This window comes from Miniopterus schreibersii (genome assembly GCF_964146895.1).
Source record: "Miniopterus schreibersii genome assembly, chromosome: 6".
Classification (NCBI taxonomy): domain Eukaryota; kingdom Metazoa; phylum Chordata; class Mammalia; order Chiroptera; family Miniopteridae; genus Miniopterus; species Miniopterus schreibersii.
The window spans coordinates 15,166,948-15,194,536 of NC_138107.1; the positions used below are offsets into that span (position 1 = coordinate 15,166,948).

Below are 27,589 nucleotides of genomic sequence, written 5' to 3' on the forward strand. Positions count from 1 at the left end.
ATAATCATGCAGTCTAAGGAGAGTATCAGAAAGAAGACAGGCATACTGCAGTGTGGTAGAAGATTAAAAAAAATATTGTCATTCTATAATGAAGACTATAATCTTTTGTGATGGCTGACATCCATGATTAGAAAATGATGCCAAGGGAACATATACACTGGCCAAACACTGAGGATATGTACAAAGTGTGTGTGTTGTTAGCTTGCGGCTTTTACATGAGAGCACATTATTGTGACACGGTCTCATGTATCTGGGAAGGTCATTCTCTTCCATAGAAGCCTCCACTTGGGAGGAGCAGGGTGAGTGTGAAAGTGGGAACAGCGGAATTTAGTTAGCCAGTCAGACCAGTCCAATAACCCCGATGATCACTGGGCAACAGCTTTCAAAACCAGATTGCCCAAATGTGGCTGGTGAATTAAAAACGAACACAGAGCGACACTGAAATGAACGATGAAAACCCAAATAATGAAAATATGACCTTGCCAAAACAATGAATTAAGATTCTTCATAGCACAAAAGCAATCCTCCTAGAATTCTTTTATACTGATGCTTTCCTGGTACACTTACACTATAATGAAATAAACTACAATTTGGTTATATAATATTTAAGAGTAAGAATACTCCTACTGTAGCACGCAGGTATTCCATATAGTTAAATGAAGCATGTCCTGTTACTTTGCATACCCTCCTTTGCATAGTGTTCTTTAGAGGAGGCAGAAAAACATTCAACCCAGATGGTACTTATTTTCTATAGCACAGTATTTTAATTTCTTAAGTAGCAGGATGAATATTTTGATTAACAAAAAAAAAATATCTAAAATCAAATCCTTTCTTCTATTTTCCTCTGGAATTTAAGAGACAGGAAACATACTAATAAAAGCTGAATGATTTCTTTAACCTTCTGATGTTTATAAGTTTTGGTAAACAAAACCCTTTAAATTAATATGAGACTTAGGCTGAAACGCATTAAGACATTAACACTTGTGCTGTGGCTGTGATAGTTCTTTGAAAATCATAGGCCACGTGACAAAATATTCCTTCAATATTAAAAAAGCTTAATTTATCAGTTATCTGGGAAAGAATTAACAAGGGGGGGGGATCAATGTCCTAAGTTAAAGCTTCGGAACTGACAGTGAGTCCCCACAGAAGCTGTGTTGGTCAGAGAGGGCGAGGATGAGCCATCTCTGCAGCTCCCCTGATGTATTAAACATGATGAGTTCACGTGACAGCTAAGAACCATCTACTCTCATGATGTGGCACAAAGAGTTCGTTTCACAACTTATGAGTTCATTTTCCTGGCACAAACTAAAAACAGACTGTATGAGACAACCTACATCTCTACTAGCTCCAGGCAAAACAGAATCCAGTCATTGCCAAATAGATTGGAATTATCAAGTGCCTTCCAGTTTTGATTGCTAAATAAAACAATTTTTATATCAGACCAGGTCTACTCTAAGACACTAATTACTTTTTAGAAGTATATTATTCTCAATTTTATCAACCTTAAGGGCTCATTTACAGGTCTTACTACTTAAAATATTTTTAGCTACACACAGTAAGACCCCAAATTATACTTCCTTACACAAGATAGAAGTTTTTCTCATATAAAATGAATTCTGGAGACAAGTAATTGAGGCTTGACATAACCACTTGTGGAAGTCACCAGGGCCTCAGTCTCTTTTAGCCCCTGCTCTGATATTTCTAAGCTGTTGCTTTCCCCCTTAATCTTTAAAAGTTATTTACTTACTTCCTGCCACCACCACCCCTTTTACTGATGTGCAGCTGACATACAACATTGTGTAGGCTTTGTCTTTGTCTTCATGATTCAGAATGGCTTCTATAGCCCCACATCTGCAGAAAGCAATCAAACGTAAGAGCACAGGTGCGCCCTTCTATTTTAGGAAAAGGTCTAGAGGCCCAACAGAATATTTACGCTCACACTTCACTGCCACAACCCAGTCACATGACCAAACCTGCCTGCACGGCAAGAGGAGGAGTGTGGTATTCTGTCTGGATGGCAATACATCCACTAAATATCAGAGTTTTGTGACAGGGAAAGAAGGAGAGTGAATATTGGGAGGCAAGCAGCTGTTTCTATCACGTTGGTATATGGCTGGAGTACAGAGACCTTACATTTATGTGATCTATCATACTGATTTCCAGACCCGATTTTTATCTGTCATAGGAGCCTCAAGTGAGCTTAAGAGTGAGAATTCTCTGCCATCTCACTCACCAGCATTTTAAAACACGCAGCTTATTTTATATATCTTTTAACTTCATGGAGTACTTTCAGGGGATAAGAAGAAGACAACATTAAGTCAAACAAATAACCAATAATATCCTAACTCCAAAAAGACCGAGACACCAGTCTAGGGAGAAACAGGTTTAGTTGCATTTAATTTGCTCTTACATTGTTGAGCAAAGGGGAGTGACATGAAATGGGCTAGACAAATGACTCACTCCAATGTGTGCTCTCAGGCTTGGCCATTTTAAATCTGTGCATTTTGCATACCTGCTGGCTGGCAGGATGAGGACATTGCTTTTGACCTGTTTTAACCTTTTACTGGAATCCTAGACACAGCCAATGAAACACCATCAATCCCAAACTTAAAGACAGAAAAGACTGAAGCGGACCGGGGGGGCGGTGAGGGCTGCAGTGGTTCTGAGAACATTTATGCGCTGTTTTATCTCGAAGAGAAAGATACAATCAAGAACAAAATAAGATGGCATTCAAGATGCATTTATTTGAAGGGGTTAACACAATTCCAACCACTGACCAGTAATGGCCAAGTTTTAATCATAATCTAAAGCCCTGAAATATTCCTATGTCATCCTGCGGGACACTATACCATCCGAAACGACTGGAGTGACTCGTGAAGAGAACGCTGACAGGGAATCAGCAGCCCTGCACCTCAGGTCTGGTTTGCCCCAAACACAGAGGGGAATCTCTGGGTTGAGTGGCTGCATCTCACTGGACTGAGTCCTCTCCTCTTTCACACAGCATCATGTGCTGTGGTTCTGCGTGTGTCCTGTATCTTAGGGAAGTCCTGGAATCTTTAGAAATGTTTCAGTCGTGGGTCCTAAGATTTAAGAGCTCAGACAACCTATTCAAGTCCACACTGGGAAATAGTCTAAGTCCATTTGCAACAATTCTTATATAGAAGAAATATCACAGGGAGAAGTGATCCGTTCCTAACTTCTGGGAAAAAGACATTTCAAAACTGTAAAAGTACGTGAACCACCTCACCTGTAGCAATGATACAACTATTTAATCAACTGCATCCACTTTACGTTTCCATGCCTCACACAGAAGGGCACTGGATTTAGGAAATCAGGAGGCCCTGCGATACTGATAATGAAAGAGAGACTGTGGCATTCATAAGAACCTACACTTTCATAATAGATGGAGAAAGGAAACAGAATTCCACGTACTAATTCTCAGGGAAGTTAAAAGTCAGGAAGATCACAGCCACTGTGGCTTCAAATGCCTCCTCCTCAAGATGCCCCTTACTGCAGTAAGGCAGGGCCAGCACCAGAGACCGAAAAAGATGTGCTACCGAACTTTACAAAAAGTACATACCGCTATGCAATTCATACCAATGCTAAACATGAAATCTGTCTTTTAAAATAAATTATACACTCTAAAAGCTACTAGCAAACAGTTTTTTTAGAGAAGTATATCTAAGAGACTATAATAGTCAAAGGATGTAAATGTTCTTTGAAAACAAGAACAAAACTTGAAGTGGATGTTTGAGTCACGCGGACATAGATGAGCAGAAGGGAAACCTCAGGAACAAATACTGTCAGTTATTTGTAAGTCACCGAGGCCTAGTACTTTTCCATTGTCCTGGTCTATACCGACTCACGGGGTAGATAAAACTAGACATTCTACAGTACAACAGTCTTGGAAATAATAGTGAGGCTTCAAAAATGTAGGTACATTTAGTGGACATGTTTTAAACCTTCTTCAAGAAAGTCAGTGTGTATTTTCCAACAGCTAACAAAGGCAGCAGGCCCCTTCGGTGGGTAGGAACTGTGAACGTGCCATTACCTATTCCTTAAGAGAAGCAGATCCTATACCATCAACTGAAGGAAGAAAAAATCATAGCTTGTCCCTAACAAAAAGAAAGCAGATTTGGTATGCTTGTCACTTCAAAGAGCACATTATGTGGAAAAACAAAATAAACATTTGACCTGGCAAATGAAAATGGAACTGGAGCTTCAGCATATTTGGCAGACAGGTAGCATTAAATTCAAGTCAAGTATGTAGAGACTAATATAGTATTTAAATATTTGCTTAAGTGATATAGTATTTAAAATAACATATTTGAAGAAATGTTTTTGTTGAAATGTTTTACAGTTTTAGTGAGGATATTTTTTTAAGAGGAAAGTCTTGACTGAAGAGTATGTCATTACTTTCTTTGTCGTTCCATGACTTTAGTGGGATTTTTTATATTTACTCTTTCATTAGCCATTTTCCTCTAAGTCTAAGATAACTGTATAGTATCCCCTATATCTTTTAAAGGAAATTAGTTTCAGATTATGGAAGTTGTTTTTGAAGTAGATAGTCTCACAGTCTACTCTAGTACCTATGTGCGCATGGTACACATGCTATACATCAGAGGTGGGGAACCTTTTTCTGCTAAGGGCTGTTTGGACATTTATAACATTATTCGAGGGCCATATAAAATTATCAACTTAAAAATTTTGAGTCCTGCTTGCAGTTGCCTTGGCAGGACCAGACCAAATGATTTCCTGGTTGTACACGGCCCGCGGGCTGGACATTCCCCACCCCTGCTACAAATGATCACTGACTGGATGGATGGATGGATGGATGGATGGATGGATGGATGGATGGACGGACGGTCTGCTGCAGCAGGCAGCTAAAGTGCTGTGGGCCTCCTCTTGCAGCTCCCACCCTGCAGCCACCCTCCCAGAGCAGTGCAGCATGGCCCAGCCTTCCAGCCACACTTGCCAGCCAGGCCTGGACGCCTGGTACCAGCTGGGCCATCAGAGGCCATTTCCTGAGATGTAAGATTGATAATGCAGAGAACTGAGTCTGCCTCTCTCCAGGTGATGAAGCTAAATCAGGAGCACCTGCTGGTGGCATGTTATCCACCGAGTGAAAAACAGAGCTCAACAGGGAGAGAAAAATTAAACCTATGTAGAGAGAGAAGCATGGATCAGAAACAGTGGACAAAACCACAATTCCATTGGTGTCTGAGTTGTAGTTCCATTCTTGGGTTGCTTAGAAGATACACATACTTACATGAGAAATTTGTCTGTAAGTAAAGTATTTTTTAAACAGTGTATCAAACAGATTATAAGTGAATTTATAAATTTAGCCTATTTGCCATCCCTAGTCTCTAAATGCACCCACGATCTTCACACAGTCTGTGTACCACAGAAACAACAGTGGGAACTCCTACTGAAGCATAACTCCTCTGACAACATTACATCACCATCCTGAAAAAAAAACTGACCTCTTTCCTATATGTAAGCAACCCTTCTTTTATTTAATGGCACATTGAATTAATATACATCTTTAATTTGCCACCAGGACATTGTCAGTAGATGGATATAAATTATATAAAAGCCTAATAACCACAATCATTAGGTCCTTTACTCAGTAGGAAATATGATCATCCTAAATAACCTTAGAAGAAATCAGGCGGAGCACCCTAGCTGGATTGGCTCAGTGCTTAGAGAGTCGGCCTGGGAGCTGAAGGGTGCTGGGTTCAATTCTGACTAAGGGCACATACCTGGGTTGCAGGCTCCATCACTGGCCCAGGTCGGGGCATGTGTGGGAGGCAACCAGTCAATGTGTCTCTTTCACACTGATGTTTCTGTCTGTCTGTCTGTCTCTCTCCCTCCCACTCTCTTTCTGAAAAGCAATGAAACAAATATCCACAGGTGAGGCTTAAAAGAATTTTTTTTAAATAAAATAGAAGAAGAAACCAGGCAGAGGTGCCAAATTTTTATTTAATTTTGGCCTTTGTTCCAGAAAAAACAAGCCTGATAAAAGAGTTTCTAGAGACAACAAGCAGGTCTGCCTCACTGAAAATGTGTAGAATGTGTAAAATTCACATTTAAAACTAAAATACAGAATCCTCCAACTTACAAATATACTATATCCTAAAAGTCTGTTTTAAATTCAGAATGCATCTTCTCATGGAAATACTGTCTCAAATGGTGTTTAGGTTCCCAGGTATTCTACGAAAACCTCTTTAACCCAATGCAGCCACACTATGCCCAGTTTATTTAGAGATCAGAAGGGGTGCGATTAATTAAGAGAATCCTGTCCTCTTTCCACATGGACTAGTATTATGCAAAATTATGAAAACACAGTTGGTGGTTGACATCTTCTCACTGAAATCTCAACCTCCTCGCTTCTCTCTCTTGAATTTTCTCTCTCTCACCAAGTATACAATAGAGCACATCGATTAATGTTCTCTACTCTTCCAATTTCTCCAAGTTTTAAAACTACTTTATCTCTACTCCTTACTGACCAAAATTCTTCAAACAAAGTTCCTTTCTGCTAATGCTTAAAAGGTAAGTGATCTGATCGACCTCAATAAGTAAATAACTGAGTGTCCTTGGCCCTTCAAGTATTTCGTCAAAATTTTGAAAGACACAGTAATCTCTATCAACTATGGTTTTGAAAATTGTGGGTTTACGATAATGAGATTTCACATTTGTAAAACAAATATGATAAAACGGTGATTCACTTCACAAAAGACAAGAAATGGCCAAAAGAAAGAAAAAATAAAGCAAAATATCTTTATCAGCCTTGAAGTAAGGGAAGCTCCTAACCACATACAATAAAACTCAAGGAATTTCTTCCAGATAGGCCAGACTGAAAGAAATAGGAAACTTTGCAAGACTGTCCTTTCCAAGAGAGTGCATGGGCCCCAGAGTTCTCCTTCCTACTGTTTTCACTTTGTGACTGTGGCCCTGGGCAAGTCACCTAACCTCGGTGCATCAGGGTCCTCTGCCTCACGGGGAGGCTGTCATGGAACATGAGCTAATATAAACGTCAGGGTTTACTTATTATTTTTAATGTTTTTGCATGTTAGGTTTAGAACAGTGTCTGGCGTGTGCTAAGGCTTTATTACTATTGTGTCCACTTCTCTGGCGTGTTACTCTGCGGAGGCGATAACTACTGTGAACGCCACTCCGCCCCCGCGGGTCTGCTGCAGTAGCTGGCCTCCAGTGGGTGGTCCAAGCGTAGTTATCAAATGGAGAAAAACACGAATTCATTTTTAAGGTTCACAAATTGAGACACAGAGACTTAAGTTTCCTCAGAACTTCAAAATAGCCACTGAAAGATTTAAATGCAGGTAGATGCTGAAATTACAAATAAAAGATAAATAAAATGGTCGGAGAAGCATGAAAAAGCAGAATAAGTGGGATAAAAATATATCTACTGTGCCATAAAGGTAAAGAGGATAATCTCATCAACTGAAAGACATTAAAGAAAAAATCTTAAGATTTGGGGCAAAACACAAAACGCCGCTGTCCAGCTGTACACTGACAGCGCTAGTTCCACCCAGCCAGCGGCCGGGGGGGAGCAGAGGCCCCCGGCAGCGGGAGCGGGAGCTCAGCTACCCGGCTGCATGCTGAAGGAGGTATTTACAGGAACAGCACAGCGGTGAAAAAGGGCCTGTGAGTATACCTCTTGGTTTCTATTTGATTAAATAGGAAAAAATGTGGGGTGTCCAAATTGACCTATTGGGATGCAAAATAGAACACTATTTATTTTTAATAAAAATAAATACATTTTACAAGGACTGACACTGATACTCTCAATCAGTCCATATGCCCAATAATTGTATGTGATAAGTAAAATGTTCTGAAGGAGAGCGGTGCTTACACAGGGGCAAGCTGTGGCAAAGTTACACGTTTGTTCAACCTGACGATACTGCAATTTTTCACCTTACTTGGTATAGGAAGATGTCTTCATTGGGCCAATATACATATAAGACCACCAACAGTAAATCTTTGCCGTAATTTGAATAAAGATGTAGAATGAACATAAAAATCTTTTATACTACCCAAAGATTCATAGGTTATCTCCAAGCAAGGTAAGTAGAAGTGATATAGACCTTAAAGACTAATGAAAGTTTTTCTTGTTTAAAAGACAAGTGTTATAAATTTGCTGAACTTTTCTGAGATGATTATTGGCTGTTACTAATAGACATTTAAAAAAACACACACACACACACAATTTACGTACCGTTTTAAAGGTAAAAATAGTAAGAAAAGAAAGAAGTGCTTTCCAAATGATGAAACACCTATGATTGCAGATGTTTGGGAATATTTTCATTACTATTATTTGTTTGTTTATGTAACATATATTGACTGAGCACCTATTATATAGCTACATAATGTTCTGGGTACCAGAGATATTGTAGTAAACAAAACAGAGTTCTGCCCTCCTGGAGTTTACATTCTAGTGGGAAAAGATAGGCAATAAGCAAATGTATGAAAGACTGAGGATGTTAAATGCTATGAACAAAAGATAGTAGGGTAAGTGAACAAAGAAGGACTGGGCAGGCGAGGCATTCCTTTGGTCTTGGTCTGTTCAGGCCCTCCTAACAAGATACCACGGACTGGATGGTTTACCAACAGAAATTTATTTCTCACAGTTCCAGAGGCTGTAACTAGCAGGGTCAGCTTCTGGTTAGGGCTCCCTTCCTGGCTCACAGACAGCTAGCTGCCTTCTAATTGTGCTCTCAAATGGACAGAGAGTTCTAGTGTCTCTTCAAGGGCACTAATCCCATCATGAGGGCCTCGCCCTTATAACCTCATCTAAACCTAAATATCTCCCAAAGGCCTCATTTCCAAATACCAATGCATTAGAGGTTAGGGCTTCAATTTACGTATTCATGTGGGGACACAATTCAGTCCACAGTTCCTTTCTATCGCAGGGTTGGGCAGGTCTCTCTGAGGCTGTGCTATCTGAGCAGAGAGCTGAGGGAAACGAGAGGGCTAGAGAACAGTACTTGAAAAAGTCTACAAGTGGCAGTGTGCTTGTCCAGTTAGAGCTGCTGAGAACTGATACCTGGGGAAAGATGAAAAATTGACCAAGGTACAGGGTGGGGCACAAATAGGTGTACAGTTGTTTGTATGAAAAATAATACAGTAATAAATGATAATAGAAGAAAAAGCTCTGCTTCATGTATTCACAACTGTAAACCTACCTTTGCCCTGTTTTTGGCAATAATGGAGGTTATTAGTGCCCTTAAAAAGAGCACTTTGTATAGGGGGACATGGATGCAACTGTGATTCAGGTGGGTTCTGAAGAGCATGGGGGGAGAGCAAATGCAATCTTTTTGGAGGAGTTCTACCCTGAAGGACAGCAGAAAGATGTGGCTGGAAGTGTGTTTGTTTTAAGGCAGGGGAAGTTGTGCAGGGGAATTACAGCAGGTGCCGGCGCTGCGGAGGAACTGGTGGAAATACTCTTCTGATCGCTTCCCTTTACTCAGGAAGCACGGAGCACGGTGTCAGCTGAGCAAAGACAAGAGAAGCGCTAGAGGTCTGCTAGGACAGGACGTTTAAATGACTATCAAGGTCAGTGGGACACTAGGTGCACCAAGGGTGTTCTAAACACTAAGGGCTATTGGAAGTTCTTAGTTATAAACTTGATGTGGGACTAGTCAGCTTGGTTGTTTTTCTCTAGTCATGTTCTGCTACTGGGGAGTAGACAATATAGCTATGAAATAAGCAACAAATTGGATTTAATTAGGGTTGGGATTTTGCTGGGGCAGGTTTAAGTGTGAGCTCCCAAATCTTTACTGATGAGGGTCTGTAATAAAAAATTACAGACTAATAATGAAAAGGAATACTATTAGTAATGACGAGCTAACATATATATATGAAAACCTCCCTACCCTGTCCATGAATAATTTACAAAAACTTACCATATATTAGGACACTAAGTAAATTCTAATAAACTCCTAATACTAAAAATAATATCTAAAAATCTACTATGCAATAAAGCAACTAAAACATCTAATAAAGGCAGAAACAAACAAAACATCCCGACACTTGGAAAATATACATCTATATATTTTAAATATTTTCCTATATAAATTAGGCCAAAGGGAAATTCAAACTTGCAATTAAAGAATATTTACAAAATAATATTTAAATAATAGAAGTGTTATGCATTTTTAAAACCTATGGGCTATATCCAAATCTATGCTAAGAAGAAACTTTCCAACTTGAATATTTCCATTGTTAAATAAAAACTTTGGTATTAAAAATGAACATATTTAGTTTTTAAAAAATGTCTTTGTTCAATTATTTCCTTAGGATAGTATCTAGAAATGCAATTTCTAGATCAAAGGACATAAAGTTTTGGTTTTTTTTTCCTTTTAAAAGTGTTGGATAGACACTGGCATACTTCTCTTGAGAAAGCTATAGCAACTTATATTTCCACTAATACATGGCATAAGTCTGTTTCTCCACACCCAGGTAAACATTAAGTATTTCTTGGTACAATTTAAACAAAATACATTTTCTAGCTTAAATAAAATGTTATTTTTTCCCTAGCTTGGTTTTGTTTCTGAGGGTGGGTGGTGGGAGTGGGGGATGAGATTCAATATTATTAAAATGTATTATAAATTTTCTTATAGTTGCCTCTGGAATCAGAGGATCCACAACTTGAACAACTCCTGAATATAACCAGCTGGCCTGCAGTCATTAAACTGTATGAAAGTACCAGATCCCACAGAATTGGATGAAATTTAAAAATAATACCATGAGACACTAGAAGAGGTTTTAGAAGAGTTGATGAATTTGAGATGACCGATATCCCAAAGAAATAGTATCCAGGCAACCAAGATTATACATTATGCTTTGGTTACAATAAATTAAAAACAAAACCTTCATCATGAGTTGCTGTGATTCATACGAAAAGTTTAAACAATATTTATTTTAAAAATAATATATTTTCTGCTTAAAAACAGTATGGTGCATTATCAATAAGAACTGCTTAAGATGATGGGGAAAATTCCCAAAATTTCACTTGAAGTATTTTTTTTTAAGTGGAGAATGATAACTGTCTCATTAGGCTGTTATGTTTTATTCTATTAATTGTACGGAACTCATTGTAGATTCAAATATCCTCCCCGCTAAACCACTGGACCACAGGAACTTTACCCAGAGCTATTAGCTAGGAAAAAGGGTCTCACTCTTTCTCTGTCTTTCTCCCTTTTCCCTCCCTCCTTCCTTCTTCTCCCCTTTCCAGTCTCTTCCTCGCTTGGAAAATATCTCCAGATTTAGTAAAGAATATAGTAGTATTTCTGGAGATATTTGTGTATGTACTGAATTTTGATAAATAAAGACTAATTTTAAATTATTTAAATGCTCTGGTAAGACTTTTATATACTAAGGCTTCCCCCCCCCCCCAAAATAAAAATGATTACCCCTGTGATGTGAATTTTTCTATAGAGTGTTTTCCCCAAAGGCGGTCACTTCTGTATTTAAAGCCTCCCCATTTCTGAGAGCAGGTCAACAAACCCATTGTTAATGACTGACTTCTATTTGAGGTGCAGAATAACTACAAGAAATAGATGTCCTTTTAAAAAACTTTTAAAAGGCCATTTAAAAGTAAGATGTAACAACTGTTGATACTTATTACTTGGTTACTTTGGAAATTAAACATCACAGTTTAAAGTTTATTCCATGGCTCTGGTACTAATTGTGTGAGAACGGCAAAACACTGTCCTTTATAAATGAACTTAGGAGCCATAGTAGTGAATGGAACAATTAATGATGAAGGTAATTTGCCTTTGAATAGTAATTCATTCCCATAGTCTATCAAATATAGTACATGAGGCAGATAAATACAAAAGTAACTTTTGTGAATCTGGTGAACTACTTAGGCAGTGTTAGAAGGTCTGAGTGAAACAATAGTTTGCTATTGTATGAAGCAGAATGAATGGAGATGCAAAATTTCCATGCCACAAAAATGTAAGTAGTAACTTAAGGCACCTGCAAATTCAAACTATTTTCGAAGTATAAATCAGCCAGTAACTACAAGAACTGTCCAGAAGAGGTACTTAACGGATCTGAGAGTTGAATAAGTTCGTTATTATTTGAAGATGCTAAATTATAAAACCTTAGAATAGCAAATACATGAGAAAAAGTAGGTAATACTTATTGCCAAATGTTCTGAATTGGCAACTAAACAGAATGAACCAATAATCACAGATGGTACTGGTCTATTTACAAAAAGTATCTGCTATTTAAAAGTAGAATTGATGCTTCGTATCATCTTGTAGACAAATTTGGGACATTGCAAGTCAATTCTATAGCAGTGTGGTTAGAAGAACTTTTATAGCTACAACTGTGGAAAAGCTATGACTATAATTTGAACAGGAAGTTATTCAAGCAATGAAAACCATTAGCAAGTGGCAAGCACTGAGGAAAGATCTGTTGAAGAGCTCCTGATGCAAATGTTCATAAAGGTACATAACTAATCACAACATCCTTTTAACATTTCTTTGTGAGTCAGAAGAAATGACAGATTTTATACACCCGGAAACTGCATGCTTTAAGCAAAAGAGAAAAAAATTAAAATCATCCAAAGAATAGATTAATAATATTCACATATATCAGGTATAAAATTATACCTATTTTATGCACCTTATTTGGACAAATATTTGATGAAAGTTTATAATGTTCAAGGGACTGTGCTAGGTACAGAAGATATGAAAGTAAATAAAATAAGTCCATGCTCTCAGGAACTTATTTACTAAGTTAAACTATGCAAACACAACTAGTTATAATTTATCACATACTAAAATACTTAACTGAGATACTGCCAAAATATTGTCAAATGGAGAAGGCTCAGGAAAGGGAAGAAAAATGAATGCCTACTTAGGGAACTACAGGTACAAGGGGGTTCTTTAAGCAGCGTGTGTGCATGCGAGCACATATGTGTACGTGTGTTTTCGAAGGAAATATGGGAGAAGACGGGGAGCAAGGATGGTGGGAGATCAGGATAAAAAGGCTGACTGGGGCCAGGTTATAAAAGATGTACTGATGCCAAGCTAAGGAGGTGAGGCTCTTCTGTAAAAAACGGAGAGTCATGAAAAGCAGGAGCTTGGACTGATGCTTATGAAGAAGGGAGTTCCCAAAAGACATGCAACCACAATGGACTACACTGATCACTAAGAACTCTAGCTTCATCTAGAATTCTTATTTCTGCACGAATACGTCTCACTGCATTGAACAGCTTGCTTTGCATGATTTACCGTTAAGTGGAAGCAACACTAGAACTGAACTAAAGGTAGCTCCTTAGCATCAATGAAAACAAAGGAATAGAGGAAAGTCCTCTATACCAAACAAGCAATGATCTGTTAATTCCACTAAATAAACTGGAGCATTACAAAGACAAAAGTCTAGCTACGGAATACATTTATTTTCATATTTAGAAATATTAACTTATTGAGATTAAACCAATAAAGATAAATAAAAGTCAGACTATGTAACAACAATCTGCCCACCTACTGTGGGGAATGTGGGTGAAGGAGAAAGAATAGGGAAATATAATCCACAAAATATTCAGGGCAAAAATATTTTGGTTATTACAACAACCACAATTTGAGAACTATAAACATTAAATGTAAATTAGTGGTAAATCTTGTGGTGTTCTTAAATTCGATGATATTTTAAAACACTTCTCTGCCAAGGTGTTTTATAAACAAGTTGGTATACTGATCTCTAAGAAAACCCTAGGAATGTATCGTTTAAAGGAGAAAGATTTCATTTTGAAAAGAACAAACTGAAATTATTTGAAAAGGAAAATATTGATTCTATAAAAAACTTAATTGAACAGTATAATCAGATGTGTTAGTCAAATATGCATTTATGCAAGACTAAACACAGCACCCCACTAAGGCCTGCACGCATGCATTACCACTGGCAGACACAACTGTGTACTGTGCAGTCCCATTTATACCTTTTCCCCAAGAAATGATTCTCTGTCTCACTCAAGTTGAAGCTCCTTGATGTGAAGGTGGAAATGAATGACAATCACTGTTCCTGCATTTTCCTACCAAGTCCTGATGTAAAATATCCTGTCCCCATAAAAAAAGATACCTGTGGACAGCAAATCAAAAGTCCTGATGTGGATTAGGGAAGATGATTACTATGAGTATTGCTTCAATGCTGTCACCATGTATTTTGCTCCCCAGCAGACAAGTGAAGGGTCAGAAAAAAGAAATCATTTAAATTTCACCCAGGGACTAATAGTAAAAAATTCTAAATAAGTATGAGGGTAGAAGACAAAATGGGAGTGATACTAAAATACTAAAATTTTATCATAAAGATGGTAGTTATTTGACTTATTTTGCTCTAAAATTTTTCCACAGCAAAGCATAACCCAAGAGATTAAACATCCTATAATGTTACTGAGTGATTTAAAAAACAGCCCAAAATCCCAACTACTTCTAGTTTCACAACCAGTATATGGGGAGCTCTAATTAAAGCACAAGTCTGCCTCTACCCTCAGTTACAGCCATAGTTCACATGGTTAAGAAAAGCCTAAAAGAATTCCTGAGAACCACCTGTCAAATATGACATTTTAAGCTACAGATTGATTGCACTGGGTAAGAGTTAGGGAATGCTCTGTTTTTAAGATCTGTAACTTACTTTTTATGTAATTAATTAAAAAATGCCTTTTCCAGAAGATACCTTACCTAAGTATAGACAAGTTTTTACAACAATGAATATATACATGCTCACCACAGCATAACCAGAAGACAGCTACAGGTATGGATAAAGTAGTTAGAGTGTATAAAGTCACAGTGAACTCAGACTCAGAGCTACACATTACACCTACCCCTGGACTCTCCTAAAGGCATGTAATGCTTCCTACTCTGCAATTTCTACACCAAAAAGACACATACTAATTTACATTAATTCTTCTGTGTAGCTAGAAATATCATGGGTTTTTTTTTGAGGATTTAAACTAATATTCCCTGAAGAACGATTTTAGAGTATTTTTAAATTATCTGAACAAAAATTACCTTCAGAAGAATAAAAAAAATAGCATTGTATTCTCCTGATGAATCTCTTTCAGAAACTAACCTGGACACATTACACTTTCATGTTTTAAGGCGTACCCTAATTCTGTTCTACTTTACTGTGTGTCCTCTTTAGCAAACCACACTGAAGCTAATTATATGGCCCTGTCTAAAGTTAGCCATAAAAATTTCTTAAAGAAGTACTATGTTTTTCTTCAGGATGAACTAAATTTCAAATAAAAGAGCAAGTGAAGTAGAAAAATACGTGGTTCCATCACATGACCAAAAACCTAAGAAGATTCAAAATTCAAGATCAAATATAGTAATATGAGTAGCACCTATTTAATGAGCCTGTAGATCCCTCACCAGAGCACTTAGTTATCTTTTTGATCTGCCAGTTATTAGTACAGATTGAGGGCTGCAGTCAAAACCTCAGGACCTAGTATACTGACTGCTTTACAAAAGACTCTCAATAAGTAAATACTGAATGAATTAGAGAGGGGAAGGCTAGATGGATGATGACTGCTTGAATCCGAAGAGAAGGATTTCCACTCATCCCACCATGCTGTCTCAGGGAGAACCCCCTGGAGGTCTGGGCAGAGTCAAAGTCACCATGCACCCCTTTACTAGTTCCCAGTGTCATCAGGTGGAGGGCCTCCGCACGCGAGGACCTTCACGGCTGCTTTCCAGCGTCCGCTCCTTCTCCCTGAAGCTCCAGGGCCCATGGTTTGGTGAGAGGCCTGCTGGCTGCAGCCCTCAGCTTTCGGGGAGCGTGTGGGTTAGCTGAGGGGTCAGACGCTTCATGTCACTAGCTACTTGAGTGGTAGGGCCTTCGGGAGATCTCATGATCTAAGCATTTTCAGAATAAAATCTTGGGATAAAGGCATTCTCTATGCAGGACCTGGAACTTGTACAGCATGAGTGCTCCTATGAGGCTGATCAGTTTAAAGATTAGGCCACAAAACCAGAAAAGGGCAGGAAAAAGAGAATTACAGGGAATGAAGCTACAAATCCAGTGAACCTCAGTATTAAACCCGGTTTGAAGCCAAATCCACTTCTGGTTGTGTATACATTTCTCTAACTGTTTCATTCAATTTCAAATGGGCTTTTGGTTCATTGCAGTCAAAAGCATCATATAAAATGCTAATTTAAACTTCTTCCACCATTATAATAGCTCTGACTAGATTTTGTGGACACTGTGCAGGGTTATATTCTACTCTTTATTGCATAATCCCCAGCCTATTGAATTTGCTTCATAAAACACTCCTCATACTTCGGTACATGATCAAGTAATATTTCCATATTTCTCTTACATTTCTTGTTAATATAAAGTTTACCTCCAGCAAAGTTTTTCTTGTACTAATTTGATTGAATTATCTTTCTCCTTATTTTTATTTACAATTACTGAAATATGAGGGATACTACTGTTTTTAAAGTATCTATGTGATTTAATGAAGACTTTAATTTGTTCTAATAGTTTTATTTTATTTTTAAAATTTTAAAAATTATTTTATTATTTTTTTATTTAAAATATTACAAATATCCCTTTATCTCCCCAATGATGTTCTAATAGTTTTTAGATTGATTCTCAAGAGCTACCTAATAAATATACATTATCTGTACATAGTGTTAATTTTTATGTCCTACCAATAGCTGTGCCTTTTATTTTCCTGGCTAGTGCAGCTTGAACTCTGGCAAATAAAAGGGTAACAGCGGGCATTCTAGAATTTACTGAAACTGTTATTATTTTTTAATGTTAATTATGTTTTAAATTATTTTTAAAATTATAATGATGTCTGTTCATTTGAATGAGATATTCTTTACCACAATATGGAGGTACTTTTCTATTTTTAATTTATTGAAAATTTCTAAAAACATCAGTAAGTGAATTTTGTCAAATGTCTTTTAATCATCTACTAAAACAGTCATCGATATTCTCCTCTGACCTCGTTATCTGGTACATAACAGTAATATATTTTCTAATATTGAAGCATACTTGAACTCATGAAAAAATCTTGTTTGGTCTTGGTACATCACTCATATATGCAACAAAATTAAAATTGCTAATATTTTAAGATTTCTGAATCCATATTCATAAGTGAGATTATATTACATTCCTTTGTAAAATTTAATGAGTTTTCCTTTTCTCCTATGCTCTGAGATGGTTTATATAGCATATTTAACTATCTTATAAATGTTTAAAAGAGCTCTCCCATAAACTAGTTTAGATTAAGAAACTTTTGAGGATATAATACCTTAAAAAACATTTAGCATTTCTTCCAAGGTCACTGATGTATCTAGGTTTTCTACTTCCCACTGAGTAAAACTAATCATTTACATTTTCTTAGGAAAAAAATCATTCCACCAAGATATATCTTATTAGAGAATTAAATGAGGTTGATTTGTCATTCCATGGCCATATTCTCACTCACTGTCAGTTTTCAGCAGTCACTTTTCTTTTTGTTTTTCTTATTTAGACTTTTCATAATTCATTCCACCTTTGCTCTAATTTTTGCAAAGAATTTCTTAAATTGGTAAATTTGATTTGTTTTTTTAAATTAATTTGTAAGTTTATTTTTTATATACATTTTTTTGTTTATTTGGATGCAAATTTTCTAATTTTAGTCGAATGTTTATTTCCATTTCGCCAATTTAATAATGAAAAGCTTGAAAGCTAAAATGTTGCCTCTTTTAAATAAAGTTTTGTCCATACTTATTAAATTTTACTTGTACTATTCTCATTACTGTTATTATCTAAATAGGCTGTGGTTGTAATTTTTAATTGATTTGTTATTGGTGCATCAGTTGTTTCTACGGTTTGCTTTTCTTTTTAAATTTTCAATTAGTTAGGATTCTGTTTGTGTGAAAAAGACTCCCCAAGGCCCGGTAAATAATGGTGTTTTGCAATGATTTTCAATTAAAAAATAATGAACCTTCCTTTACTGATAATACAGACCCGGCGATAATACAGATCCATTATAGGAAATCAGATTTCTTCTGGTTGAAGGTGTAAGGAGAGGATGGGGGGCAGAGCACCGCCAAACCTCTCCTCGCCTTCCCCAAAGGGCACCATAGACTCTTTGGAGGCACCTGGGTAAGATTTTAGAACTGCTGCTCATTCCTAAAATGTTTTATATACATCTATTAGTAAGACTTAAATTTTATTAAAATACTTTTCCCCAAGTCAATCTGTTAAATGCCGAGAATGGTATGTTCCAGTCTCTACAACAAACTCATTTCTCTTTCACTTGGAACGTTTCAGTTGCATCTTTCAGTAACATAAATTACTGACTTTGTTCCATTTTAAAGCTTCCCCCCTTGAGTCCTCTTCTCTGAACTAATATTGCTACCACTAGTATTTGAGTTTGATATCCTCTGTTTTTACTTTTAAAAAAATCTAGTACGCCCGGCCGGGCGTGGCTCAGCGGTTGAGCATCGACCTGGGATCCAGGCGATCAGGGTTCGATTCCCGGTCAGGGCACATGCCCGGATTGTGGGCTCGATCAATGACTCTCTCATCATTGATGTTTCTATCTCTCTCTCTTCCTCTCCTTTCCTCTCTCTAAAATTAATAAAGATATATTAAAAAAAAATCTAGTAAAATTATATTTCTGTTCTTACAGATATAGGATACACACACATATATAGGCAAAGTATATGTATGTAAATATATATGCATATTTGTGTATATAATGCATATACATTAAGCTATAGCTTTCTAGTATATAAATTCTGTATTTTTAATCGTATATACGTTTGAATATTAAACTTTGTGAAAACCTTTTAAGCTTTCAGCTCAAGCTTTTAAATTTTTTTGGTACCTGGAAATATTTATTTTACTGGGATTAGCCTTTTTTCTTTTATGATAAATCTCATCTAAGATAATATTTTTGAACTCTTAAGGGAATTTTATTTTTTACTTTATTTTATAACTTTAAAAAATCATGATAGGTAGAAAAAAGGAATAGTAGAAAGAATGCACTTCAAAACCAAGAGAAGATGGAGCGCTTCCACAGCCATCCACCTCTCTGGCTCCTTCAGGGAGTTTTCCAGTCGCCTTAGCTCCAAAAACTCTACCACCAGGACTCAAAACCACCAAAGACCATCATTATACCTGGGGCATAACTGAATGGTACACTTGATTTCTCTGATCAGTCACCCTTTATGAGAAACTTTGTGTTTTTAAATCTACGGCCAGTCACTTTAGGTTAAATTCAGATGGCCACCTGGGATCTTAATCAATTTTAAGTCAATTTTTAACATTTTTAAGCTGCCTTAAATTTTATGTATTCCATCCTGCTTTTTCTCTTGACTTCAGCATTAGGCTTCTGACTTAAAAACACAAGATAAACAGTCACTGGGGATTTTTGGCACCACATCTGTTTAAAAGCTGCTCTCTCTGGTGAGCTCCAATCCTTGTTCTCCTGTTTACTTTGTTCAATTTGAGGATCAGTGAGAAGGCAGAGTTCACCCAAATTTTTAGCATTTATTTTTATATCTTCTTCACAAACCTAATGGTTTATTAGACCAGATATTTTACTTGATTGATGATAAACTTGAGCTCCTCAGGTTCTTTCACAGTAGAGCAGCTGGGTCTTAGGCAAGGCTCTTCTGTGAGTGACCACACTTCCGCCGTTAAGAAAATCCAAGTGCAGCTTTTAGTGACCCTTTCTTGGCCTTGGCTTGACACGGCCCCATTTAGTGGATTCGATCTCACAACTTAGAATGTAAGAATTAGTAAACACACCTGTGCCACTCTGAGGTGGGGTTAAGTGGGGATGAGAGGCGGTTGGAGGGGAGTTGTATTTATATGTATTATTATGCTTACCATTTCCCTGCTTCTTTTTCCAGTCTCTCAAATACACTAAAGTAATTCTGAATATTATTTATTTTTTAATCTTTATTTGATAATTTAGAAGGATCTTCAGAGACTGTGGATCACAGCTCTGTGTTAAAAATTTGGTGCTGGAGAAAACTAAGTAGTAGAATTAGTTAACTATCATGATGATGGACCAGCAAGTAGAAATGGATATAAAAATTCAGACACTGTTATGTTTAAAATCACATAATACTTAATATTAATGAAATAAATTACCAGTGGAATACAAAGCCAGGCACACACAGAAATCAGAAAAAAATAGGAAAGAACTCAATTTTTTTATATGCTTGCTCAACGTTTTGAGAAAAAGCTAGGGTCCCAAGTGAGTTTTTATGTCTATAAAATTTTTTCTCTTCTAAATTACATTTAAGTGAAAAAGAGAAGAAAGAAAGAAAAACAATAATAAGCTTTGCTGGTAGGTCTCTACCATTTTCATACATTCTAGGAGAGAAGGTAGTAAACAAAGTTTCTGCAACCGTAAGTGATGCTTAGGGGAAAATTAAATCACTGAGTGATGCCAGGACTGATTATTCTACTGCACTTTAAAAGCAAGAGATTGCAGTCTGCGAGTCCAAAGTGGTTTCATATGGACTGCCACAGTTGTGGTTTACGCTTGAAACTATAACCTGTCAAATTAGAAGCAGGCAAGGCCTGTGCTCTTAACGGTTCCACTTTCTACTGTCTACAGTTATGTCTACGAGTTCAGCACTTTTTATTCTGTTCGACTGTGTTATTTGGAGGACTAGAATCTCAAAACTATTCTTTTTTTAAATCTTGGTTAGAGAAGATTTAAGTTAGGATACAAAGCTTAGAGAAACTACTAGTCTAATTTTTATTATATAGGTGAAGCTGACTTGCACGGTAACTATTTAGAGAAACTACTAGTCTAATTTTTATTATATAGGTGAAGCTGACTTGCACGGTAACTATTTTTATCAATACTGATATTTCATTACCCTGGCTAACACTAAGTAATATATAATGCAGCTACAGGAAAGAGGCCTATAAGCTGCACTCGCTCCCAAGCTTTTCCTACCCCGCACTGCCAGATATCCTCCTGCCTTTAACTCGTACCTTACTGACTCACCACTTTTCCAGGCCCACAGTAGCCTGCTATTACGAGCTTAGTGTTACAGCACGCTCCACTTCGTCTCTCCTCCTTGATTGTGGAATGCCCTTCTGGGCAATGGGCTAAGTTGACAGAGATTTTCCCATCGAGACTGAAAAGCTACTTGTTCAATTTTACTAATGTTTTATGTAGAGTCCTTCCTTAATGAATCTTTCTTCATGCCCATTTGTATAATATAAAAATGTTTAAAAAATAAAGCATAAACAATATTTGCTCTCTGTCATAAGTGAAACCATGCCACTAAACAATCATATCCTGTTTAGGCCATAATGACATCAGAAATATATGTTTATCATCTGCATGGGACAACTTAGCATGTTTTTGGCCCAAGGCGAAGTTGAACTAAAACCATTTGCCGTTGTCCCAAACCAAGATAACCACACATTTCTAAGGTAATTGATACCTAAGAAGAACACTGCCTTTAGATCACAGTTCATGATCTAAGTATACTAATTCTTTAAAGAAGGCTGTTAAAGTTTATAAACCATGTATGTCTATTGGACTTCCTCCAAAATTTAACATGAAATAATTATATTCTTAGCATGCACAGAGACTATGATAAAGTGGGTACTTAACACGATCTTTTGGAGCTCTGAAATTACCTCTCTTGCCTAATTTAAAGAGAAAGGGGAAATGGAGGGTTTTTTTACATGTAAAAGTATAAGAAGAAGGATAAGAATAACACCTTGTATTCTGAATGGCGCTCAAATGAAATCAATCATTACTTTTATTTTCCCAGAGTATTTAAGGAAACAATTTTATGAATAGATAAGCTAAGGTAAATAGAAGGCATACAATTTTCATATTCATTGTGAAAATATATCCAAGGAGTCCAAACACATGTCACTAGCTTGGTGTCACAGTGATAGAAAGCCTGTGATTGCCCTGGATTCTACCTTAGCCAGTGAGTCCAACCACAGCCTGGAACTACAGCCTGAAAACAGGTCTTCACGCCGTATGCCAATGCAAATGCAGTTAAGAATTACCTTTGCCCACAAAGCTAACTAGATATTTGGAACAAAAAATAAATAAGTATGTAATCATGAATTAACTTTTAAGGAATCAAATAATATCAGTAAAAGTAAGATCCTAAAAAAAGGAAGGAAGCTGAGGGAAATCTATTGATATTCAAAGGAGGAAACAGAGGCAGGAAACTGGTGGTCTCTCCATGTCAACTCTGAAGGCAGAGCCTGACACCCTCTCCAGGCCACTCCACTGCACAGCGCTGCCTTCAGACATGAAACCACTGAGTGGGGCATTTCAGACAACATTTAAAGAACATAATAATAGAACCAAACAGCACAGACACTGCTAACTGGAATGCTATTCCTTAATGTAAAATGTGAAGAATGAACTATATACCTCCATTCTTTCTTGTTTAACTTCATCAATTTCATCATCTTCAAACATTGCCAAGAGTTCTCCTGTTTGGTCAATGGAGTTGAGAAAGTCTTGAGCGATTTTTTGTCTTTTGTTTGCATTATTACTGCCACTCAATTTGTCTTCATGGAGATAAAGGAAAGAAAAAAGAAATTTGTTTAATAAGATTATAGCAGCACCAATCATTACATGTATTAAATCCTAAATAGGAAATTCAGAATTAGAATTCTCTCAAAATAATTTTTAAAAGGAGAATATCTGCATCCAAAATAAAAGTGTAAGTCTTACAGAATTAAATAATTTATTCATTTAATAAGATTGAGAGAATAAAACCGAATTATCGATTATCACAATAAGTGTGAATGGACTGATTAAAATTCCTTACCAAAAAAAAACTCAACCAGACAGAAAAGGCTCTCAGATTTGGAAAACAATCTTGCTATAGCAGGCCTAATTAAGAAAATAAAAACTAAGACATAAAAAAAAATAACATTGCAAGAGAGAGGAAATTAAGAGATTATTCTGTACGTTGCTGTGGCAACACATTTAAAATGAAAAGGATGACACCTTATTCTTTTTCTTTTAAGAGATAAAACTCTCAGACTTATTGAAAAGCAAAACATGACTCAGAGAAAGTTATTACGAAGGGTCAGGAAAGACAGTAATATTGCAATAGGTAATTAATACAGTCCAATGCACTAAAAGATCAGTGTGAATTAGCGAGTGAATCAGTGAGAAAACCGGATTGTTCTGTAATGTGATAAAGATCTTTATACCAGACAAAGATACCCCACACACCTTAGGTGAAAGCATCCAGTTTTTCACCATTAAGTACAATGTTAGCTGCGAGTTTTTCATAGATGGCTGTCTTGGTCAGTTTGGGCTGCTATAATAAATATACCATAGACTGGATGGCTAAGAACCGAATATTTCTTTCTTATAGTTCTGGAGGCTGGGAAGGCCAAGACCAGGTGCGGGTAGACCTGGTGTCCGCTGAGGGACGGCTTCCCGGATTGCAGACGGCAATCTTCGCGTGTCCTCACACGGTGGAGAGCCGAGTGAATCAAGCCACCTCACGTGTGCTTCTTCTAGAAGGGCACAAATTCCATTCGTGAAGGCTCCTCCCTCATGATTTAACTGCCCCAATCCAACAGTATTTCATGAGAGGAACACTCAACAAACTAGGAAGAGAAGGGAACTTCCTCAGTCTGACAGAGGTCACTGAGTGTCCCCTCTACAATTCCTATGTTGAAACCTAATCCCTGGTGTGATGGTATTTTGAGGTAAAGACTTTGGAAGGTAATTAAGTCATGAGGGAGGAGCCTTCATGAATGTGATTAGTGCCCTTCTAAGAAAAGGCACAAGACAGCTGTGAAAAAGGTGAAGCGACTGTGTACAGATTGGTAGTTACAAAATAGTCATGGGGATGCAAAGTCAGTAATATTGCATATGTAATAACTATGTATTTCCAGTGGGTATTGGAAATACCAGGGCGAACACTTGGTAAAGTATATCATTGTCTAACCACTATGCTGTACACCTGAAATTAATAATACTGACTGTAAACTGTAACTAAAAACATTTGAAAAGTTTAAAAAAAGTAAAAAATTAAAACAAAAATACAACAGAAACAAAAACAAAAGGCTTTTGGATTTTTAAAAAAATTTATCTTTTTCGTCGAAAGTATTACAGATGTCCCCTTCTTTTCCCATTGACCCCTTTCACCCCACACCTACTCCCTGCACCAGGCCTTCACCACACTATTGTCTGTGTCCATGGGTTACGAATATATGCATATAAATCCTTTGGTTAATCTCTACCCACCCACCCCTACCTCACCTCCGAGATTCATTAGCCTGTTCCGTGCTTCTATGTCACTGAATCTATTTTTTTCATCAGTTTATTATATTCTTTAGATTCCACATATAAGTGAGATCATGTGATGTTTGGCTTTCTCTGCCTGGCTTATTTTGCTTAGCATAATATTCTCCAGGTCCATCCATACTGTCCCAAAGGGTACGAGATTCTTCTTCTTCACAGCTGCATAGTATTCCATGGCGTGAATGTCCCACAGCTTTTTTACCCACTCATCTACTGATGGGCACTTGGGCTGTTTCCAGATCATAGCTATTGTAAAATGCACTGCTATCAACATAAGGGTGCATAAGTTCTTTCTGATTGGTGTTTCAGGATTCTCAGGATATACTCCTAGAGGCGGGATCACTGGGTGAAAAGGCAGTTCCATTTTTAATTTTTTGAGGAACCTCCATACTGTTCCCCGTAGTGGCTGCACCAGTCTGCATTCCCACCAGCAGTGCATGAGGGTTCCCCTCTCTCCACATCCTCACCAGCATGTGTCATTTGTTGATTTGTTGATGGTAGCGATTCTGGCAGGTGTGTGGTGATACCTCATTATTGTTTTAATTTGCATCTCTCTGATGATTAGTGACATTGAGCATCTTTTTATATGTCTCTTGGCCATCTGTATGTCCTCTTTGGAGAAGTGGCTATTCAGGTCCTTTGCTCATTTTTTAACTGGATTGTCTTCCTCTTGTTGAGTTGTATGAGTTTTTTGAGCACTTTGGAAATTAGCCCTTTATCAGATACATCCTTGGCAAATATGTTCTCCCATACCATGGGGTTTTTGTATTTTGAGGCTGATTTCTTTTGCTGTGCAGCAGCTTTTTAGTTTGATGTAGTCCCATATGTTTACTTTTTCTTTTGTTTCTCCTGCCCTAGGAGATGTATTGCTGAAAATTCTACTACGTGAGATGTCTGTGACTTTCCTGCCTATGTTTCTTCTAGGATTTTTATGGTTTTGCAACTTACATTTAAATCTTATCCATTTGAATTTATTCTTGTGTATGAAGTTGGTGATCTAGTTTCATTTTTTGCATGTACCTGTCCAATTTTCCCAACACCATTTATTGAAGAGACTGTCTTTACTCCATTGGATGCTCTTGCCTCCTTTGTCAAATATTAACTGACCATAATGGTGTGGGTCTATTTCTGGGGTCTCTGCTCTGTTCCACTGATCTATATGTCTGTTGTTGTACCAATACCAGGCTGTTTTGATTACAATGGCTTTGTAGTATAGTTTGATATCAGGTAAAGTGATCCCTCCAACTCTGTTCTTCTTTCTCAAGATGGCTGGGGCTATTCTGGATCTTTTTTGGTTCCATATAAATTTTTGGAACATTTGTTCTAACTCTGCAAAATATGCTGTTGGTATTTTAATAGGGATTGTATTGAATCTATAGATTGCTTTGGGTAGGACATTTTAATGACATTAATCCTTCCAATCCATGAACATGGTATATTCTTCTACTTGTTTATATCTTTATTTCTTTTTTCAGTGTCCTGTAGTTTTCCGAGTACAGGTCTTTTACATCCTTGGTTAAGTTTATTCCTAGGTATTTAATTTTTTTAGTTGCAATGGTAAATGGTATTGTTTTTTTACTTTCTCTTCCTAAGAGTTCATTGTTGGTGTACAAAAATGCCATTGATTCTCAAATGTTAATTTTGTATCCAGCTACCTTCCCAAATTCATTTATCAAATCTAGTAGTACTTTGGTGGAGTCTTTAGGGTTTTCTATGTACAATATCATGTCATCTGTGAATAATGAGTTTTACTTCCTCCTTTCCAATTCGGATGCCTTTTATGTTTTCTCCTGTCTGATGGCTGTGGTAAGGACTTCCAGTACCATGTTGAATAAGAGTGGTGAAAGGAGACAACCCTGTCTTGTTCTTGTTTTTAAGGGAAATGGTTTTAGTTTTTGCCCACTGAGTATAAGGTTGGCTGTAGTTCTGTCATATATGGCCTTTATTATGTTGAGGTATGATCCCTATATTCCCACTTTGCTGAGACTTTTTATTAAAAATGGGTGTTGGATTTTGTTGAATGCTTTTTCTGCAGCTATTGATATGATCATATGGTTTTTTTCCTTCATTTTGTTTATATGATGTATCACATTTATTGACTTGCAAATATTATACCAGCCTTGCATCCTGGAATAAATCCCACTTGGTTGTAGTGTATGATCTTTTTAATGTATTGATGGATCTGGTTTGCTAGTATGTTGTTGAGGATTTTGGCATCTATGTTCACCAGGGATATTGGTCTGTAATTTTGTTTCTTTGTAGTGTCTTTATCTGGTTTTGGGATTAGGATGATACTGGCCTCATAAAAAGAGCTTGGGAGTTTTCCCTCCTCTTGAATTTCCTGGTGGATTTTTTTCAAATGATTTTTCTGCATTTATTAAGATGATCATGTGGTTTTCGACCTTTATGTTAATAATATGATGAATTACACAAATTGTTTTTTCCATTTAAACCAATCTCCCATTTCTGGGATAAAGCCCACTTGGACATGGTGTATACTTTTTAGATGTTGCTGGACTTGGTTTACTAGAATTCTGTTAAGAATTCTTGCATCGATTTCAAAAAGACATTACTCCATAGTTTTGTCTTTTTTTGTTTTTTTTCCCTTGTGATTTCTTTGAATGGATTTTGTATCAGGGTAGTAATAAACTTTTAGACTTGGGAAAGTATTAGGATTAATTGTTCTTTAAACATTTTGTGGAATTCATCAGTGCAATCATCTGGGCATGGGTATTTCTTTGGAGGAAGTTTTTAAATTACTAATTCAAACTCTTTGTTTATCATAGGTCTACTCAGATTTTATATTTCAGTTTTTATAGAAAAGAAAGTAAATATCTATAGAACTGATTATACCAACCATTTTATTTACCAAGTCTGTTTCTTTTCACTTTTTTTTGTAATCTGAGCAACCATCTTGTGTCACTCCTTATTCCCAAAGAGCTTTGTTACCACCGACTGTTGTTAGTGTCAAATATATTACATATCTACATGGTATAGACACATTATAAATATAGATATTGCTTTATACAACTATTTTTAAATCAGCTGAGAAGAAAAATAAATATGCAATTATATTGTCTCATATTTACCTACAGAATTATCTTTACAGGTGTTCTTTTCTTGTGTGTGGGGATGTGGATTCAAATTGTTATCTGGTGCAAATTGCTTTCAGCCTGAAGAACTTCCTTTAGCAGTTTTTATATGAGTCTGCTAGCAAGAAATTCCCTCTTTTTGTTTATCTGGAAATATCTTTATTTTGCCTTCATTTTTACTTTTTTTTTT

The 27,589-nt window shown here is 36.8% G+C and overlaps 1 protein-coding gene across 8 annotated transcripts in view; it reads right to left on the reverse strand.

The window, feature by feature from the left end:
• SUPT3H (SPT3 homolog, SAGA and STAGA complex component) overlaps positions 1-27,589 on the reverse strand; it is a gene marked incomplete at its 3' end in the record, with an annotated part of 418,020 nt that overhangs the window by 124,650 nt on the left and 265,781 nt on the right. For all 8 annotated transcript variants that reach the window (XR_013999022.1, XR_013999023.1, XM_081140295.1 and 5 more), the window contains one exon: positions 22,409-22,548. Coding sequence is in view for 6 of the 8 variants with exons in the window: in XM_081140295.1 (XP_080996421.1) it covers positions 22,409-22,548 (140 nt within the window). The remainder of the gene's footprint in view (positions 1-22,408; positions 22,549-27,589) is intronic.